The 20,414-nt window shown below is 49.4% G+C and overlaps 1 protein-coding gene across 6 annotated transcripts; it reads right to left on the reverse strand.

Annotated features, from left to right (window-relative positions):
- Positions 1–2,477: 2,477 nt before the first annotated feature.
- On the reverse strand, positions 2,478–19,643 carry ZNF263 (zinc finger protein 263). 6 transcript variants are annotated; one of them, XM_013055043.2, is made up of 7 exons: positions 17,187–19,643; positions 16,127–16,307; positions 15,605–15,678; positions 15,194–15,320; positions 13,646–13,762; positions 6,605–6,759; positions 2,478–5,051 (listed from the first exon to the last, which is right to left on the reverse strand). In XM_013055043.2, the coding sequence occupies exons 1-6, from the start codon at positions 17,571–17,573 to the stop codon at positions 6,614–6,616; spliced, it is 1,032 nt and encodes a 343-aa protein (XP_012910497.1). In that variant the 5' UTR covers positions 17,574–19,643; the 3' UTR covers positions 2,478–5,051; positions 6,605–6,613. The 6 variants fall into 6 exon arrangements, 5 of the variants coding, with proteins under 5 accessions (XP_012910497.1, XP_012910496.1, XP_044927997.1 ...); XM_013055042.2 differs by lacking the exon at positions 2,478–5,051 and adding an exon at positions 6,318–6,501 and having other exon boundaries at positions 17,187–19,642; XM_045072062.1 differs by lacking the exons at positions 2,478–5,051; positions 6,605–6,759 and adding an exon at positions 11,171–13,205 and having other exon boundaries at positions 17,187–17,991; positions 18,274–19,612.
- Positions 19,644–20,414: the final 771 nt, after the last annotated feature.

Below are 20,414 nucleotides of genomic sequence, written 5' to 3' on the forward strand. Positions count from 1 at the left end.
ACGCCCTTCCGGGGAGGGGCTTCGAGCCGCCGCAACGCGGGCCCCACCCACGCGGAGGAAACCCGCTTTCCTTCCAATGCCTCCCTGGCGGTCGGAAAGAGTTAATGCTACCGACTGTCCCGTTCCCGACGCGGCCTAGAGGGGCCTCCACGTGGCTCGGCGAGCGGCTGTCGCCGCCTCGTGTCCCGCACCGGAAGGCACTGCGCGTCCGGCTAGTGACTGCGTGGCCTTCGGGCGGCGCCGGTACTCGGAGCCCAGCCCAGCGAGGGTGGCCGCCCCTGCGCACGCGGGGTTCTCGTCCTTCTCGGGGCTTTCATCCAGGTCAGGATCGGCGGCCCCCTAGGGCTTGTTCCCTTCCTCTGGGTCGCGTGTCCCTCACAACGATCACGTTTTTCTCGTGAGGTAGGTTCCAGCCGGTGTGACGGGTTCTATCTGTAGTGTCCTTGGCAGGGACAGGGAGCCGCGGCTCGGCCCCGGTCCCACGAGCGACGGGCGGCGGATCCTAGTACGGATTTAGGTCCCCTGCAGTCTTGGCTCCCGCTCCGTGAACGATGGCAAGCTCCCTGGATGATGAGAACCCCCTTTCCATCTTGTGTCCCCTGCAGTCTCTGCCAGAGTTCGTGAACCCTACTTTCAGGATCCGGGCATTTCGGGTTGTCGGTGTCTCTAATCACCAGGACTCTGCCAGCGTCAGCCTTCGCCAGGCAACAGCTTAGTTATTAGGTCCACTACGTGCAGCGAGGGCCGGAGGGCACAGGGCAGTCTTTGCTGCAAGGAATCTGGCCAAAGGACTGGGGCACTTTTGTGACTATCAGAGTAGGGAGGCTAGGAAGAGCGGAGGCCTAGGCTGAGTGAGGCGGGAGTCCGAGGAAGTGAAGTTTGCCTTATGGTTGGGGAAATGGTAAAAGACCTTGAACCTGATCTGTCCGCTCCATGGAGTGGGGCCACATCCACGCAGAGGGAAAGCCGGGAGACTGGGGTATGATCCATCATACGTGTTCACTAAGTGTGATCGGGCTACATTTGGAGGGAGGCTCAACAGTGAGAAAATAAGTTCTTGTAGCCCTCTCACCGGGTGCCTCGCATGGGGGTGAAGAGACTGCATTTTTAATAAAGTAGATCCTGGAGCATCGCTGGGGACTTTTTCCCAGGGCAGTTCATCTAGAATTAGGAGCAAGGTGGGAATGAAAATGGAAAACCAGTACCACTATATTGCTTTTGCTTTTATGTAGAATTCTGTTGTACTGATCCCTTCTCATTGAGAGCAAAGGGTTAAACACGGGAGATGAGAAGAAGCATCTGCGAAGGTCACTTGCACAGGTTTCAGAGCAGGCTCATTTCCTAGGAATCTGTGTCAGACTGAGACTTAGTTTCTTCAGAAGCAATTCTTTGCAGGGGACAGTAGTGCTCTTAGCAATGAGATCCTCACCATCGGGCCCAAGGCTGAGCATATGCTGGGAACTTACTAAAGCGAATAAATGAAGTTCTGCCAGTGGTGCCCTTGCAGCGTACTGGCAGGCCTGATTCATAACCTGGGTGTGGAGGTGGTTGGGGGAGGAAAAGTGGGAAAAGACACCCCGTGAAAGCAAGAAGGCAGCGCAAACTGGGGAACCGTGAAAGAGGACCAGTAATGATTTTCATAGTCTGAAGTCTGTGCCAGGGTTCCTTTCCCTGGCTGTGGAGCCCACCAACATCCCACCAGACTCCTTTTGAAATCATGTTCCCCTGCCTGGGCACTGCCTGAAAAATGATGAACGTACAGCTGGGAAGCCATGACAGCAAAGACCTGCACTTTGTCCCCAGATACCATACAACTGCTGTACTGGGCTGAATGGTTTTGCCGTGTGAGTGGCTAGAGTTAATAATGCTGCTCCTGACCAATTCTTTTTTCTTTTTCCATGTATATTACTTATCACTGATTAATTCCCTTAGTTATGCTGCCTTTTAGTAAGTTGCTTGAATCTTAGTCTCTATTTGCTCCATACCCTATTCACAACCATACTTTTTCATGATCCTCTTAGTGTTCTACAGACCGGTTGGCATTTCTAGCAATAATTACAGAGGAAAACTAGCAGCTTGAACTCTTTTGGGTTTCTAGAGGAGAAGCTTGTGACAATTCTTGATGGTTGAAGAATGAATGATAGCCAATCAAGCTCTGCAGTATAGGAGAGGAAAAAAAATAAGTGAAATGCCAATCATTTTCCTTATTTTTCTGACATACTTTTCTTTCTTCATAGCACCTGAAATGGATAAAAGTTGCAGTTTTTGTTACTTCTTGTGAGTTTGTGTGTCTGGAATGAAGACAATAAAATTAATCTAGAGTAGGACATTTGGAAGGACATGGAATGGCATTGGGGCATCCCCAGGAGGATCTGTAAGGAATATCTGAGGAATATCAGAGACACTGGTGAGAAATCTTTTGAATTTCTTCAAGCAGGAGAAAAGTATTATTAAGCAACATCCACAGTGAAGAGAAATGGAATAAAGTTTCAAATATATTGAATCTGTTACTTGACATCCTAATGTAAATTGAGAACAAAAAAATGAAAAATCAAATTTTTTGAAGAATGTTAGCAGTGATACAATATTTTTAAAACTTTTGAACTTATCTGAGAACTTCCAGGACTCCAAAACTTGATAATTCCAAAATTTGGAAAAGCTGCAGTGAAAAATAACACTTGAGAATATACTAGATGTACTCATGCAAGAAGCTCTGAGAGTGGGCAAGTGCCAGTAACAGGTTTTTACATACTTCGAGTTTACACAAGAAGTTAAAACTTGGTCTTTGAGAATGCTACATCGAATGTAATAAATGTGAGATTTCTTCACATGGACAACAGAACCTACTAACTTTCTCAGTAAACATACTTAACAACTGTTCAGGAATGCCAGCTCCCCGGACATCCCAATGTCAGGATAGCTTGGACTCCTTATCCGGGTGGATGGCCTGCTTCCCAGTGAATACTGCTTACAGAGCAGCGAGAGCACCATTTTTTTTTCTGGCAGTGAGGTGAAATCAGGTCGTTTTGGAGGGGGAGAAGCCATGCTGCTTCTCTGCTACACAGGATTACTCTGTCTATGCTTTTGAGGCTTTCACACTCCCTTCTCAAGCACTACCTTTTATGAAGACTTAGCTCACCTGGGTTTCTTCCTGTGGACACATCTCCCCTCTGCTCCTGCTATCTGTGTCTGCGTGGAGTTAGGGAGAGCAGGTATTCCTGTCATTCCTGACTAGAGCTGCTGGAGCTGTCTAGAGAGGAGGAGGAAGATGGGGTTCTGAGAACCGATCATCCTTATCTTGTCGGAGCAAAGGCTAGATAGGCTTTGACAGTGGCGGTTTTCTGAGTGCATAAGCCCTTCATCTGTAGACTTGCACTTGTGTCTGAGTCTTTATCCCTTTTAGCCCAATACCCTTCTGTACAAATGCCTGTGCCTTTTGGGGCTTTAAGCTAGTTTTTTGTTTTGCTTTTAATTTTTCCCAATTCAGTAAGGCTTTTCCCTCTTTTTTCTCCTGTTGGTTGTCTGAAACCCAATTCAGTATGAATAAAAGAGGGAAATATACAACACTGAATTTGGAGGAGAAAATGAAGGTTCTCAGTAGGATTGAAGCTGGACGGGCTCTGAAAAGTGTAATGGATGAATTTGGAATCAGTAAATCAACATTTTATGACATTAAGAAGAATAAGAAATTGATTTTGGACTTTGTACTGAAGCAGGACATGCCTTTGGTAGGGGCTGAGAAGAGAAAGAGGACAACGGGAGCCAAATACGGGGATGTGGATGACGCAGTGTACATGTGGTACCAGCAGAAACGCTCAGCCGGCGTCCCCGTAAGGGGTGTGGAGCTTCAGGCTGCTGCAGAGAGGTTCGCACAGTGTTTCGGGCGAACCGACTTTAAAGCTAGCACTGGTTGGCTTTTTAGATTTCGAAACAGGCACGCCATTGGGAATCGAAAAATATCTGGAGAACAAGTCCTAAGTTCAGCTTCAGAAAATGTTGAGCCCTTTCGACAAAAACTGTACATGCTTATCAAAGAGGAGAAACTGAGTCTAGCTCAGCTGTACAGTGGGGATGAGACTGACCTCTTTTGGAAGTCAATGCCAGAAAACATTCAGGCAAGCAGGAAAGAGATCTGCCTGCCTGCGAGGAAAATAAACAAAGAACGGTTGTCTGCGCTCTTATGTGCAAATGCAGATGGAACTCATAAACTAAAGTCAGTCATTATTGGAAAGTCAAAGCTGCCCAGAAGTGTGAAAGAGGACACAGGTACAATACCTGTGATTTATAAGCCTAGTAAAGATGTTTGGTTCACCAGAGAATTGTTTTCAGAATGGTTCTTTCAAAACTTTGTTCCTGAGGTCAGGCATTTTCAGCTTAATGTTTTAGGATTCCATGAAGAGGATGTCAGGGCCTTGTTACTTCTGGACAGTTCTCCAGTTCACCCTTCTGCCGAATCACTCTCCAGTGAGGACGGCCAAATAAAATGCATGTTCTTTCCCCGTAACACTTCGACCCTGATTCAGCCAATGAATCAAGGTGTGATCTTGAGCTGCAAACGACTTTATAGGTGGAAGCAACTTGAAGAGAGTCTTGTCATTTTTGAAGAAAGTGATGATGAGCAAGATAAAGGAGAAAAAGGAGCTTCCAAGATTAAAATCTACAACATAAAAAGTGCAATTTTTAACTGGGCAAAGAGTTGGGATGAAGTGAAACAAATAACCATAGCAAATGCATGGGAAAATCTTCTTTACAAAAAGGAACCTGAATATAATCTTCGAGGCTTAGAAGATGGAAATTATAGAGAAATCCTTGAGAAGTGTGGGGAGTTGGAAACCACGCTGGCAGATGACAGGGTGTGGTTCAATGGGGATGATGAAGAGAAGGGTAGCCTCGAAAAAACAAAAAGTGGAATTACAAAGGAAGTTGTTCAGAAACGAGGAGGAGCAGAAGAGCAGACTGCTGAATTTCAGTTATCTGATGTCAGAGAGAGTCTGGACTACCTACTTGACTTTGTTGATGCCACACCTGAGTTTCAGAGGTTCCATTTCACGCTGAAAGAGATGCAACAAGAAATAATAAAAAAACAGTTCCAGAGTAGAATCCATTCTCGAACTGGTAGTTTTTTGAAACCTAGGCCTCATGTTATGAAGGATTCTTTCAATATGCCTTCAACTTCTAGTAATTAGATCTTGTATTTACAGATTTCTGTAGTTATTTCTGATGCAGACCTGTTGTGAATTGTCATTGTTTTTAACAGCTGACCTCATTTTGCATAGCACTGCCCATTTATATATTGTTTCTAAAACATACAATTTAAAAATAAATTTGTCTCTTTAAAGTATAAAAACATTGATTAATCCATTTTTGTTTCCATTTTAGACAAGGATCTGAATAATGAGTTATTGTCCCAGATTATCTAAGGTGGAATGGATGTTGGAAGAGCATTACATTCTATCTCAGAGCATATAACAAGAAGCTATATGCTGACTAGTTATTTTTGAAAAAAAAATTTAAAACTATATAAAAAAATAAAGATAAGAATAGATTTGGTTTTTAGTTTAATTGTGTGACATTCTCTGGTTTCTTAACTCTGTACCACCTACTGCCCCCCCCCTTATTGAGCAAGTAACATGCTGATTATAGCAGTTATATATTAAAAAGATGAAAAGTTGGGACGCCTGGGTGGCTCAGTTGGTTAAGCAGCTGCCTTCAGCTCAGGTCATGATCCCAGCGTCCTGGGATCGAGTCCCACATCGGGCTCCTTGCTCCGCAGGGAGCCTGCTTCTCCCTCTGACTCTGCCTTCCACTCTGTCTGCCTGTGCTCGCTCTCACTCTCTCTCTCTTACAAATAAATAAATAAATAATCTTTAAAAAAAAAAAAAAGATGAAAGGCACCCAACATCTATCGGCCAATGATAGTATAACAAATTGGTATGTTTTATGTATTTAAAAAATAGGGAGGGGCACATGGGTGGCTCAGTGGGTTAAAGCTTCTGCCTTCAGCTCAGGTCAGGGTCCAAGGATGGAGCCTCACATCAGGTTCTCTGCTCAGCGGGGAGCCTGCTTCCCGCCCCCGCACCCCATCCCTGGCCTGCCTTTCTGCCTACTTGTGATCTGTCTGTCAAATAAATAAAATCTTAAAAAAAAAAAAAAACCCAAAATAGGCAGATTACTTGGTAAATACAACTTTTTATATCTTATTGTCTTAACGTGCTTTAGAACTTGGCATTAATAAAACATTAGGAGTTTTTTAAGCCTAGAGTAGAACGGACTGTGGAAGAAGTTGATGGGTATGTCAGCCGAGTTTAATCTTTTAATCTAGTTTAATCTTTTAATCTTCATCATTGTATCAAACGCTCCCACCCGCCACCCCGCCATGGGTAATACATTTCCAGAGTAAATGACAGGCAGTCATAGCCTTTTGAAAAGTATTCACTTATTCAGGAAGCTTCACGTTGCCTTTCCGTGCTAGGTTCCGAGAATGGTGTTGGGCATTTGGACCTGAATTAAAAAGAAAACGAATAGAACAAACCACCATTCAATGTGTAAGTGCTAGATGAGTGTGGAGAGGGCTTTGGGTGTGTTTGGGTAGCAGGGGAAGTACCTAAGAGGGTCAAGTGTGACTTCTGAGCCGAGCTTTAAAGTTGAGTGCAGGCAGTGGCAGGGCAGTCAGGGCAAAGAGCTCAGGCTCCTTCCTCGATGTGACAGTGTATCTCCCTGGGAAGCTGCAAGGTCCCCGGATAGTTGCTGTAAGGGCACCTGACAAAGAAGAGCAGGAAAGACAGGTCAGGTCAGATTTTCCTCCTAGGTCGTCCTAGGATTTCAGACTTCCGCCGGGGCCCACATAAAGCTGTCAGTTCTCCGTTCTAAATGGCTCTCGTTTTGTCTCCATTTCTCCCTCCCTGCTCTTCGTGCTGCGGTCCAGGGCGCCATCACCCCATACCTGGACACCTGCATCAGTCTCCTTTCTTGGCCTCTCCCATCGCTTCTCACCCTGTAGCCTCTTCGTGGCCTTCCCATTGCGTTTAAGCAGGCTCCTGGCCTCAGGTCGCTCTGCAGGTCCGCCCTTCCCGGCGGCCACACCACCCAGGCCTGCGCTCGCCCCCTGCTGGACGACGAGAGCCGGGCCCGCTGTAGGCCCGGCGTAGGCGCACACCCAAGAGACCCGGGACCGTTCCGGAGAGCGTGGTAGCGCCGCCGGCGTCCGCTAGAGAGGGAGAAGGAAGCCTTCGGCCACGTGGGCCGGCCCAGCCTCAATAGCCGAGAGCTGTGGAGAATGCCAGCCAATGTGCCAGAGCGGCCGGAGCGTGGGGGACTTCCCCGCGCAGCCATAGAGCTCCCGCGAAGCGGGCCAGAGCGGCCAGGACATGCAGAAGCTGCGGGCGGAGAGCCGGCCGGTGGGACGGGCGCAGCCATAGAGTGGCCGCCGGCTCGCCAGAGCGGCCGGGGAGAAGGGGGTGGGCCCGAAGGGAGGCGGCCGCGCGCAATCATGAAGTTCCTGCCGGCGAGCTAGAGACCCAGTTGGGGAGGCACGGCGAGCTGTCCTCTGGGCCGGGAAGCAGAGGTCGCAGGAGGGCTTGGGGTCCGGGAAGGTTGATCAGGACTCGGCTGCGGAGCGCCGGCCGCGTCCGCTTTTGTTCCTTCCGGGGCCCGCGCGGGAGCGGTCCTCGGTGGGGCAGGAGCGCAGGCGGGCAGTCAGGCGCTCAGGAAGGGGCTGATGTCTTTGGTTCTGGAAGTCATAGTTTCAGGACTAGAGCTCCTCGGAGAAACCCAGGTACCTCACTCTCGTTCCGGTGGCTGAAGCCCCGCTCGCTCCCCCCAGAAGAGCAGGAAAGAGTGGGGGTACAGAGGCAAACACGACTCCGGATTATGTCCAAAAAACATACACCAGGATTTGAGAAAGAAAGTCTTCTTTCCCTACCCTTTCTTGCCTGCGGAAATCTGACCACCTCCTCAGAGCAGGAACCTGGCGTGTGACCAGTTTTGATTCCTGACTACAGCTTCTGGGACATTTCAGTGATAAACTGAGGGTATTAACTGGAAGATTTCTCCAAATGTGTTGGTGTTCTGAGCGGTTTTTAATCAACAATTTCCTCATTGTTGAATTTACCTAGACCATTCCCACTGGCTCCTCACTGGCTACCTGAGGCATCACATAGCTCCTCTTAGTAAAAATGACTTGATCAGAAAGAATTACATCTCCCTTTCAACAGTAGAAGTCAGATTTTAATCAGAAGTGTTTGCGAGCTAGAATGAAGGCTAAAAGGATAAATGCACCTCTGTTTTTTCTAATAAATGCACTTTTGCTATAAACTTAACTATTTTTGAGCTGCTGACACCCAAAGAAGTTAGCCCCCTAGTGCTAATAAATTTGCTAGAACTTCCAAAAAAGACTTTGTTGTTTCAAATGTTCGTGAAACATTTACAAAAATTACAGGTCTTAAAGCAGTGGTGGCGATTTTGCACTTTCCAAAATGCTATCAGTTGACGTCTCATTCAAACAGTAAACTCTGTTTACAGCTAGGGCTAGGATGTACAGAATCTTTTTTTTTTTTTTTTTTAATTTTCAAGGTAACAGTATTCATTGTTTTTGCACCACACCCAGTGCTCCATGCAATCCGTGCCCTCTCCAATACCCACCACCTGGTTCGCCCACCCCCCCACCCCCCGCCCCTTCAAAACCCTCAGATTGATTTTCAGAGTCCATAGTCTCTCATGGTTCACCTCCCCTTCGAATTTCCCTCAACTCCCTTCTCGCCATCTCCCCTTGTCCTCCATGCTATTTGTTATGCTCCACAAATAAGTGAAACCATGTGATAATTGACTCTCTCTGCTTGACTTACTTCACTCAGCATCTCTTCCAGTCCCATCCATGTTGCTACAAAAGCTGAGTATTCTTCCTTTCTGATGGAGGCATATTACTCCATTGTATATATGGACCACATCTTCCTTATCCATTCATCCGTTGAAAGGCATCTTGGTTCAGATGTACAGAATCTTAATAAATTTCATAAACATTCCTGGAATTCCTATTCCCAATTCCCCATTCTAAAATACAAAGCTTTCCCCTAAAAATGTTGGCCTCACCTCCCTTCCTGCAATAAAAATTCTTAGTGATTTCTGACTTTTTTTCTGGAGAAAAGAAATTTAATGCTTTTTCCAGTCTCTGCCTTACAAGCTTTGTCCTCAGTGATGTCTGGCCTGCTGCTCTTAATTGGCCTTGGCCAGGTTTTTCCTTTTTTCTTAAGATTTTATTTATTTATTTGACAGACAGAGATCACAAGTAGGCAGAGAGGCAGGCAGAGAGAGAGAGGAGGAATCAGGCTCCCTGGGGAGCAGAGAGCCTGATGCAGGGCTCGATCCCAAGACCCTGGGTTCATGACCTGAGCTGAAGGCAGAGGCTTTAACCCACGGAGCCACCCAGGTGCCCTGGCTAGGTTTTTTCCACAGTGCTTACATGTGGTACTAGTTCTCTACCCAGGAGTCCTGCTGCTGCTCTTCTGTGCCACCTTTGCTCCGAGGACTGTGGCTATTGCTCCAAGTCAGTCCACATCTTTCAGGTCTCCTTTGTACCCATCAGGGCTGAAGAGCCAAGGGTCTTTCCTGCCCCAGTGTCAGTCTCCCATTGACCTGACAGCCAGTTGGAGACTTCTGGTTTCTTTTTCAAGGACTAGTGGGCAAAAGTGTGAACATAAAAAGTGTGTGTGCAGGATTAAAGGACAAATGTGAAAAAGCACGCACTTGACCATCCCTCGCAGTGACCTCATGGGAGTGTGCATGCAACCTTGTTCTTTGACCAGACCATGAGGAACGAGATCCTCATTCCTGTCAGTAATGGAGATTTCTGCCAGTGTGGCATCAGTGGCAGGTGCTTAGAAGGCACTCTTGCCACTATCACCTGCCCACAGAAGACACCAATAGATGAGTACCTTCTGTGTGCCAGGTCCTGAGCTAAATGCTTTGCATGGAATATCCACGTCGTTAATAACAGCCCAAGAGCAGTTTTGCTTGTGAATTTGCTAGGAGGGGAGCTAGACGGCGGCGGGGTGGGGGTGGTGGGGAGCACTTCCTATTGGGAAGCCTTTTTAGTGCAGGGAATGAATTTCTGGGATGCTCATTGCTCTAGCCTGAAGCCACAGTGCTCCCAGTAGGACCAAGAGCAGTGGGACCACTATCAGATCTGCATGGATGAAACTATGGACCCGAAGGCAGAGGCTTAATCCACTGAGCCACCCAGGCATGCCAAGAAACTAAGATTTTTAAAAATTGTCTCAGAAAACCAAGGATAAACTCCTACTACACTGAGGCAGGGCTGAGATAAGACTGATAGGGAAATGGGGAAAAGGGTATGCACGGTTGTTTCCCTCACTTAAAATTACTCTATCTGGGGGCACCTGGGTGGCTTCTGCCTTGAGCTCAGGTCATGATCCCAGGGTCCTGGGATCGAGCCCTACATTGGGCTCCCTGCACAGCAGGGAGCCTGCTCCCCTTCCTCTCTCTCTGCCTGCCTCTCTGGCTACTTGTAATCTCTGTCAAATAAATAAACAAAACCTTAAACAAAAAATTACTGTATCTGACAGTCAGTTGCCAGGTCACGCTCCACCTTTTCTTCCCAGAGAAGAGTTACAGGGCCAAATCCTGAGAGGTTTTCCTGGCATCAGAATTTCCCACTCCTAGAATACTTCCTGGTATTCTACCTTTTTCTCATAAACATTCCTTGAATTCCTATTCCCAATTCCCCATTCTAAAATACAAAGCTTTCCCCTAAAAATGTTGGCCTCACCTGTGTCTTCCCTCCATTAATAGGCAATAATTCAGTTATGTCCTGTCTTTGAAGAGCCAGATTTTCCTTCAGCTTTGTCACTAGAAAGTAAACATTCTCAACAAAGAATCAAAGACATTTTTACTGCTGTCCCCCACTGAAAGCAAAGAAGCCTACTAGGAGACCCTTATGACAACATGACCTTAAGCAGCCACTGGGCTTGACCTTTTGTTCCCAGTCTGGAAGCACGCCCAGCCTGGAGCCAGCCAAGAGCACACCCTCCCTCAGCCCTCCTCATCCAAACCCTTGACCAACCACAGAGAAGATAGGTCCTCCAGCCGCAGCAGATATGGGACAAAGCAATACTGGATGCCAGGACAAAGGTCCTCAGTGAGGAGCCGCACATGCTCACGTTTCCTGGATATTTATTACCACCCAAACAGACTTCAACAGGGAAAGCATGATCCCTAATCTCCCCAGGATGCACATTTGCAAAGCCTCTCAGGGAACCCCGCTTTCACAGAACCCTCCGAAGACCCCAGAGCTCTGTTTCTTTCTTGTGCAAAAGTGGGGTGAGTCTTAATCTCCTCAACGGTGACGAAGTCAGAATCCGGTTTCCTGTGCCAATGCCTGGGCTGAATTGCAAACTCCCTCTTCCATGTCCCTCAGGCCTCTGGTTCCTTCTGGTCTGAGGTGATGTTTATAAGCTTGGCGTGTGCATGAGCCCTCCTCTCCGAGAGGCACTGTGGTGGCTGCCCCGGACTGCCCCTGGCTTCCCAGCTGGGGCTTCTGGGGAAGCTGCAAGTCACCAGCCAGTCTTCTGTGGCCAATAAGCTGGTTTCCCAGAATCCTTCGCACTTCTTTGGTCCCATGCCTCAGGAGCCCAGGTACCCCTGACAAACATTCCAAGTGGGGAAGCGGTAACGGGCAGTCACACAGATTCCCAAAGTTGTCAGGACAGACAATGGATACAGTAAGGCACCCGAATCACAGCTAAGATACCAAGGGAGTAGGCACACCCCAGGACAAGAGACCTCATAGAGAACTCTGCCCTGAGCAGGTCACCTCAAAAACTCACCACCCTCAACAGTTTGGACAGAATTCCATTTTAGTTCTACACTAATCTTTTGCTGCCTCCGCACCTCCCTCACACTGACGCCTACCTCGTTCCTCTTTACGGTAATTACTTTAAAAACAGATTTGGGGGGCCTGGGCAAAGGACACCAGCTCCTAACAGGACCCTCTGAGTGGGCCGAAGAGAAATCCCATTGTTTCTATCCCGTGTGAGTTCTCTGGTGACTCATAAGGCGGGAACTCCGAGAAAAGCTCTCTCCACATTCCGAACATTTGTAGGGTCTCTCTCCTGTGTGGGTTCTCAGGTGACGAATCCGATTGGAGCTGTGAGAAAAACTGTCCCCACACTCGTGACAAGTATAGGGTTTTTCTCCGGTGTGAATTCTCTGGTGCCTGATTAAGTTTGATCTGTGAGAGAAGTTTTCCCCACAAAGGTTACACTTATATGGTTTCTCCCCCGTGTGCGTTCTCTGATGCCTGGTGAGGTGCATGCCCTGCCGGAAGCTTTTCCCACAAGTCAAACATTCGAAGAGTTTTTTCTCTGCCTTGTGGGTTCCAGGATTTGTAAGAAAGACGGTGCTGTCATTCACTGCTTCGCCACACTCAGAGAAGGGGTAAAGCCTCTCCTTCTCGTGAGTTCTTTCATGTATGACAAGGTGTGAACTGCGAGAGAAACTTTTCCCACACTCGGCACACTTGTAAGGTCTCTCTCCCGTGTGAATCCTTTGGTGTCTAAGGAGGTTGGAACTATGAGCAAAGATCTCCCCACACTCGGGGCACTTGTAGGGCTTTTCGCCTGTGTGTGTCCTCTGGTGCCTGTGAAGGTTGGAGTTGCAAGAGAAGCTTTTTCCACACACGTTACATTGGTACGGTTTCTCCCCCGTGTGCGTGCGCTGATGGCGAGTCAGGTGGGTGTTCTGACTGAAGCTTTTTCCACATTCCAGGCACTTATGGGCCTCCTCTCCCAAGTGTGTTCTGTGTAGTGACAGGAAGTGTGGGTTCCCAGCAAAGATCTCGCCACACCCCACACCCATACACAGTCTCTCCGCTGCATGGATTCTCTGGTGCCTAATTAGGTTCGAGTTGTTAGAGAAATTTTTGCCACACAAGGGACACAAGTGGAGCTTCTTCAGCTGCAATTCCTTTGGTCGCCCCAGTTCTCTGCAACTTGTAGCCCCCACTAAGGACGGCTCCATCCCTTCCTCTGGGGGAGGCTCCCAGTGCCCTTCTGCCCTGTCCCGAGGCCTTTCCTGCTCAGGACTCCAGGGGACCTCCCCTCTGGCCTGGCCAGGCAGCAGTGCCTGTGGGTGGATGCTCTCAGGAAAAACGGACTGCGCGCTTTCTTCCTGGTTCTCAAACTTCTCTTCTCCTGGCAGAGCAAGAGAAACCAAACCCCTATGTTATTTCCACACCAGAGAAAAGGAAGTCCCACCTATCTGCTACTCCCTGTAGCTCAAAGGCTGGAAGGGTTGGTTCTACCTCAGTTTCCCGGGCAGGCAGCGCACTCCAAGTGGAAAAGGGGTGGGGCCATCACTCAGGAACCAGCACTCACTCAGACCAGTCCTGAATTCCCTGGTACAGGCCCCCAATTCCTTCTACAACTGAGGCTCCAGCTTCTGCCTTGTGGAAATGGGTGGGATGGAGAGAGCTGGGACTAGGGTGGGTCCCAGGGGTGAATGCCTCCATGCATTCTGCGCCCTGGGATCTCCCCGACAGCAGTGACAGGCTGGCCCGACACCCAAATCCTCAAAGGTCTCCCTTCCAACAGCAGGAGGCCAGCTGGCCAGGCTGCTGATCTCCATTCCTTACCTGGAGCTGGGCTGCTGGGGCTCGGGCCCTCCTTGCAAGTCTGAACACTGGGATCCCACGGCTTTCCTCCTTGTTCCACTTGGGTGCTCAGGGCCTCCTGATTAGGAACCTGAGACTCTGTTTACAATAGAAGAAACAGATTTCTATGTCACCGTTTTTCTCTACAAGGCAGAAGTAACAAAGACAATCTTGTTCCCTGCACTTAGGGGGCATATCCACAGAACGCGCAACAAATCCGACAGCAAATGGCTGGAACGTGCACTCACTGTTCTCAGTGATTACCTCCAGAGAAAGATATTGGAGGAGGGAGACTACGGTTTTTTTCTTTTTACACTTTTGTAGTACTCAGGGCCTTTTCCAATGAGAAAGTACACTTTTATAATCAAAACAACCAAATAAACATGACTAGAGTGATCAGTTCTTGAGGAATTAGTTTATTATTAAAGAGCCCCGACTCTCACAGATAAATATAAACTAGAATGGAGTTCCACTTGACAACTCCAGGAGAAAAGATGACACGATGGACAACCAGAAAGAAATCTAGGCCTCCGAGTGGACCCTGAGGTTAAAACCCAAAAGTACCATTCCTGTGCTATGCTAAAATTAAAAACTCACTCTAATCCCAGCAAACATGAACTTTAAACAGTTTTGTTCTAAGAGCTTGTGATCTGAACTTCTCTTCCTGTGCAGCACTCACTGAGAGCTATGTTCAAGTTCGGGCACCAAGCCAGGCCCAATGATGGAGAACCTGGAGAAGGTCCCAATGAAGGAAACCAAACCCAGCGGTCACTCCGAGGCAGAATTAGAGCAAGTGCGCTGACAGCTGTGCCTCTCCTTACCAACACCTGATGTATGAAAACAAAGTGTGTGTGGCTTTTCTAACATGTCAATCTATTATGAGAATTTTCATACATCCCAAGTTGAAGGAATTTTACAATACCTGTACACTCTTCACCCAGATCCAACTATCAGTTTTCTGTCATATTTTACAAGCCTCATTTTTAATCTCTGCATAACAGTCCAACATATAGAAGCATCCTAATGTATTTTTTCTGTTTTACACATATGTATCATTTCAGATTTCCAAAAGGCATCCCCCGTTCCTGAGTTTTTAAGGGCTGGGAGAACTGCTGAGCTGGAATATTGATGTCAGCGCCCCCCTGAAAGTTGGGGAAGGGCCTAGAAATACTAACGAAGCATAGAAAATATAAGTGAGGTCAGAAGAATAAGCATCTCAAAATTGCAAAGCATCAAGCACCGAGAGTATGTGTGAGGTGGGGGGTGGGCAGGCTGTCAGTGGATTTGATTTGTTCTGCCTGGAAGTGCAGGAAAGCTCACACACTCTGCCTTCAGCCCTGGCAGCTGGGAACCGTAAGTCTGCCAACTGTGCCACCTGCCAGAAGTCTGACTGATCCTCAGCCAGAGGGCTTTAGAAAAAGGGAGGTCTTCTGGCAAAACTCCGAACTTATGTCCTGGAGGTGAGTGGCTAAGGGACAGGCCCCTGGTAAGAAGCGGCTCAGTCTTCATCCCTGGAAAAGAAGTCCTTACCCAGTGAGTCCACATTCTCATAACTCTCCTGCACCGTGTCCCTGGAGAGGGCCCTCTTACTAGGATCCTGATGCCCCCACTCCTCCTGGGAGATGTACATAGCCACGTCCTCTAAGCTCTCAGGCAACTGAAACAGCACAAGATCTCCTTTAGCCCCTGAGGCACCAAGAACAATTCAAGCAGAGTCATGAGTTATAGGGCAAAACCCAGGGTGTCAAGGACACATTTCATGGGGAAGAAGGGTGCCAGGCCCACAAGTGAGGTGTGGAGGAAATAAACAAAGGCGGCGGGGAGGCTGTGCATGGTGAGAGAGAAAGGATCTTCTCTGAGAGGCAGAAAGACCCCATCCCCACAAGAGCAACTGCAGGGAGAGGTGCTGGGGAGGGGAGACGACGGGGACTTCCACATCACCTGGGGCCCAGTCAGCTCCTTGTCTTCCATGTTTCCTTCAGCAGGAAAGAGAGAAAGCCAGGGAGCAGACAATGCTGAAGTGACAGAAATCATGATGAGAATGGCATTTGTAGTTCTCGGGAACCCAAGGCTTATTACAACACGGTATCCGCTCCCCGACACCCAGTCTCTGTTCAGGACTGTACAATGAGCATAAGAAGGCAGCAGAGGCATCATAAACCGATATCCAAATTGGCAACGTGCGGGGGAAGGACACCAGTCACGTTCCCTGCTGGCCTGCAGCACTCAAGCCCTCCATCATTTGAAGCTCTAAACGTCTGTGCTGTGCATACTGAAGGGCTTACTTAGGATCCCCCCTCCCACCTCCCATCCCCAGAAGAACCCAAGCCACCACTTTTAGGTCCTTCACTCCACATCTGGGAACCCTGAGGGCACCTGGGTGACCGCACTCTACCTGCTGGTGTCAGGGGGAAACCCCGAAGCCCCTCCTCCCTCCCACCTGCCCAGAGAACTGTTCCTCACCCCTCTCCTTTACAGCTTGGGGGTCCCTTTTGGGGCTGGGGCCTAGCAGCTCCTGCAGCCTGGGGCCAGGGCTTCGCTCAGTCTCCATTGGCTCCAGCTTGAAGCTCGGTGACTCTCGTGCTGTTTCCAGAGGCAAAGTCTCCTCCAAAAGCACTTCTGTTCCCCGCCTATGGTTTGTGACCTGGGAACCAACCCACATCACTCATCATCACAACAGGGCCCGAAAGGAAGGGAATTTAGTACAGAATTCTGAGGGCAAGTCTTCAACAGAGAAACACTGTTAATAATCTTTTTGTATCCAGCAAGAGAGAGGATGGTTTACACTAAAAGTTTTCCTGATCGCCCGTTTACTGGAGAGAATAGGAGGGGAGGGTGTCCACTCCCAGGGCACACCTTACCTGCACAGCTCTCTGACTCAAATGACCTCCTCTTGCCTCCTCCCACTCTTTCTATTTGCTTCCATGCCTCACTCCTAGATAAGTTAAACTTGGGTGACCCTGGGGGCAAGTGCCCTCAGAACCACATGGCCAATCTGTTTTCCTAAATTCACTAGTAACCCGACCTAGATCTGCACAGGAGACCAGACTGCTGCACCTAACAAAACAACAGCCACCAGACATTAAGCACTATTAGCTAGCCGTGTGATCAAAATTACAGGATGCTCTCCCTGCAGCCCTCAAAGCAACCCTAGAAGGATGTTTTTATCATTCTCACTTTACCAGTGTTAAATCTGAAGCCCAAAGAGATTAAGTACTTGCTCAAAGTCACAAAACTAAGGAACAGAGTGAGGATTTGAACCCTGCAAATTAAGAATTAACTCCGGGGGTCACAGTAAACCAGAACCCCTGCCTCCGTGTGGAAATAGGGCATTCTTCCTGGCTCACTCTGTCCTTCCGGGGAAAACCTGGAAAACGAGTCTCCCTGACTAAATTGTGAAAAGACCTCTTGCCCATATAAAGTCTACTCGGGGGACCAAGTAAAGGTACAAAGAACAGGGCCACCGAAATGTCCTAGTCCTCGGGGCCAAACCAACCGCAGGTAAGACGACTCTTTCTCTCACCTGTAGTCGCAGCCTCCCAAGCTCTCTCTGCATGTCCTCCACAAGAGTCACCGCTTCCTCGCCACTCTCCGGATGCAGCTCCTGCACCCTGCTCTGGATCTCCTGGGGCAGGATGGTCAGGAACTGCTCCAGTACCAGCAGCTCCAGGATTTGCTCCTTGGTACGCATCTCAGGCCGCAGCCACTCATGGCAAAGCTCCTGGAGCCGGCTGAGGGCTTCCCGGGGCCCAGCGGCCTCTTGGAAGCGGAACCGTCTGAAGCGTAAGTGGGAGGCCTCAGGGCTGGGCCCTGGATCCGGCGGGGGCGGCTCCTGGCTCCAGGCGCAGTCCTCCTCCAGTTTCACTATCAGGAGCCCTTCCCGGTCTTGGGAGCCCGGGCCCGATGCCATTGTCAAGCCCCCGGAGCGCCTTGGTCCCGAAACCGATTGCGCCCGCCCGGAAAGCTCCCAGGACCCCGAGGCTGCGAGTCCTGGCCAAGGATCCCAGTCCCAGCCCGGGCGCAGCCGGCTCCGGCGCCTCGGCTTCAGTCCAGCACAGGCGCCGCGGCGCCAACGCCGGTCGCGTCACCCGCAGGACCCCCCTCTACCCCCGGGTTAGGACCTGAACGCCCCGCTTTTACGCTCGTGGCGGCCTCACGCAAGACCTGGCGCTCGACTTCACGCCGGAAGTCCCAAGGCGCGCTAGGCGACCACGGCCAACGGCGCAGCCTCAGGACTAACTTCCGGGCCAGGATCCGCGAATTCTAGCGTCCGTTGGGTCAGTTCTAGCCACAGACTCACCGCCGACCAACCAGAAGGGAAGATTTGCCTGCAGGGGCGGGACGTTCGGCGGGCCAATTGGAGGCGAGATGCGGGGCAGGTAAGTTCAGGGGAAAACAAGCCTGAGGAGGGCGTGACCGCTGGCCTATCGGATCAGGATCCCCCCGGAAAGCCTGCTGCAACGAAAACCCCGAGCCTCGCGAAATCCAGTGCGTTAGCGTCGCGGGGGTGGGGTGGGGTGGGATGAGGGGCGGCAATCTGAATTGTTAACAAGCTCTTCCCCGAGACACAAGTTTGAGAACCACTGTCCCGATTTAAGGGCAGTCCTCACCCGCTCTGGTTACTCGGGGCGGCAGGAGAGGCTCCCGTGGCCCCGACGGCCTCAGAAGCACGGAAGCCAGGGTCCTCTCGGTCACCAGTCGGTGCCCGGGGGAGGTGGGGGAAGCGTGCGGACGCGCCTGGGTCAGCGTCGCCGCGGGGCTTGCCGGGAGACGTAGTCTGTGGCCTCGCCCGCGCTCGGCGCCCCCCGCTGGTACCCCGCGGTGAGGAGCTGCGCGCCGTGGTCGTTCGTCCCGCAGGTTTCTGTCCCTGACCCGGTCAGGGCCTCGCTTTTGGAGGCTGGAGGTCCCCGAGGGCGCCTGGGATCCGGGACATGCCGCTTACGGTCCACCCCTGCTAGGGCAGGAGCGTCATCCAGCTCCCTGATAGGTCCTACGACGGTCTTGGGATGAAGGCTGTGTATTTCACTGCGAGGGGCGAACGGAAGGAAACCTGAAGCGTCGGCTCAGCATGTCCCTTCCCTCCATCGACATTCAAGATCGTGGGCTCAGGAAATTAGAGGCGTCGTAGCAGTGAATCGTGGCAACCAGTAACCTTTTATTGAGCGCCTGCCTAATGCAGCTGGGCGCTGACGGCACACAAAACTGGGACAGAGATGCTATTATCATCCCCGTGTAACGGGCGACAGCAGCGAGTGTCACTTAACCCCTGTTCAGGGTCACACAGCTAATCCGTCTCTAAAGTTCAAGGCTGCCATAATAGTAAAGGGTGGTGTGAGGACAGAGAGGTCGGCTTTACAGGACTGAGTGGAAAAAGTCCTGAGTATTTCGGTTTTTTCTTGTGCCGCTTGAGGGAGAGAGGTCCACAGCTGTTGTGGGAAATGTGGCCTCAGCAGCGGCAGAGCACACAGGCAGGTATAGGTCAATTTCATAAACTCCTGTTGAGACATGTGACCTCAGAGTCCTCTAGGGCCATTTTCCTGTTTTCGACATGTTGCAGGAGACTACAGATTCTAACCTTATAACCACTTCACCGGCATTTACGACGTTATCTCAAACAAGTTAATCTTGCTAATCCCCAAACTTCAGTTCTCTTACCTGAAGAGAGGATAAGACTATCCCCACCTTGTAACATTGGGTGAGGATTAAATGAGCTAATGTGTAGGACGCTTAGAATGGTACCTGGCACTTAGCATGAACTCAGCGTGATACTAGTTGTTACTAATGCCCCGTAAATTCCTCAAGTCTCACCCCATCTCACAGAAAAGCCAGTTGGATTTTTATTGCAGGTTGTGGGACATGGAAATGTTTGCAAGACTGCACATATCTTGAGATGGGAAAGAATCATCTGTTATTTAAGTTTAAGGTGGTTTTTGTTTTTGTCTTTGTTTTTTAAGATTTTATTTGACAGCACAAGCAGGAGCAGCAGCAGAGGGCAAGGGAGAAGCAGGATCTTGGCTGAGCCAGATATGGGGCTCAATCCCAGGGCCCCTGGGATCATGACCTGAGCCGAAGACAAATACCTAGGCACCCCTAAGTTAAGTTTATTAATGGGGACTTGAAGCTAGATGGACTTTCTGAGTTATTCAAATTCCTGTTAATATTCTTCCTCTGTTTCTTTAAGGCCTGTCTATACTGTCTATAGTGGGAGTATTACTGGGAGTAGGGTTACAGGCCAGTAGAACTACAGGGGTTCATTTGGGGCAGGAGTTCTTACTCTAGAGCCCATGAAATTCTAGAACAGTCCTGTCCAGTAGAACTTACTGTGATGGCAAAATGTAGTTCCTGTTCCTAAGCGCCACCGGGTGGCTACTGTACTGGCTTGTGTAGCTCTGGAGGGTCACAATAGTTGGATTTGGAGATCTTGTAAGTTTTGATAACTGTATGCAGACTTGCGTGTAGATGTATATTTTCTAGGAAGCAGATCAAGTTCGTCAAGTTCTCAAAACCACCAAAAAGATTGAAAACCACTCTTTTAGGTCTTTGGTGAAAAGTAAGTTCAGGGAAGTATGCCCTCTGGCGACCATTATTGATTCTGCTTTCTTATATTTTCTTGTCCTTAGCTGTTGGTGGCTCCCTGACTATTATAACAGAGAAAAACAAATTTCAGTCTAGATAAAGAATCCCTGTGAATCCTGGCCTTAGCTGCTATGGTCACTAGATTCTGTCTCTGGAGCTGCTTTCAGGACTTACC

This window comes from Mustela putorius, unplaced genomic scaffold, assembly GCF_011764305.1.
Source record: "Mustela putorius furo isolate JIRA1106 unplaced genomic scaffold, ASM1176430v1.1 tig00004007_pilon_pilon_pilon, whole genome shotgun sequence".
NCBI classification, from domain to species: domain Eukaryota; kingdom Metazoa; phylum Chordata; class Mammalia; order Carnivora; family Mustelidae; genus Mustela; species Mustela putorius.

Bases quoted from the DNA above. Each gene is read 5' to 3' on its own strand.
- ZNF263 (XM_045072062.1), bottom strand. From the start codon at position 17,573: ATGGCATCGGGCCCGGGCTCCCAAGACCGGGAAGGGCTCCTGATAGTG. The intron at 15,679-16,126 runs GTGAGGAACAGT...CTGTCACTTCAG, and splicing joins CCAAGCTGTAAAGGAGAGGG to CATTGTCTGCTCCCTGGCTT. The intron at 15,321-15,604 runs GTGATGTGGAAG...GTGCTGTTTCAG, and splicing joins AGGAGCTGACTGGGCCCCAG to TTGCCTGAGAGCTTAGAGGA.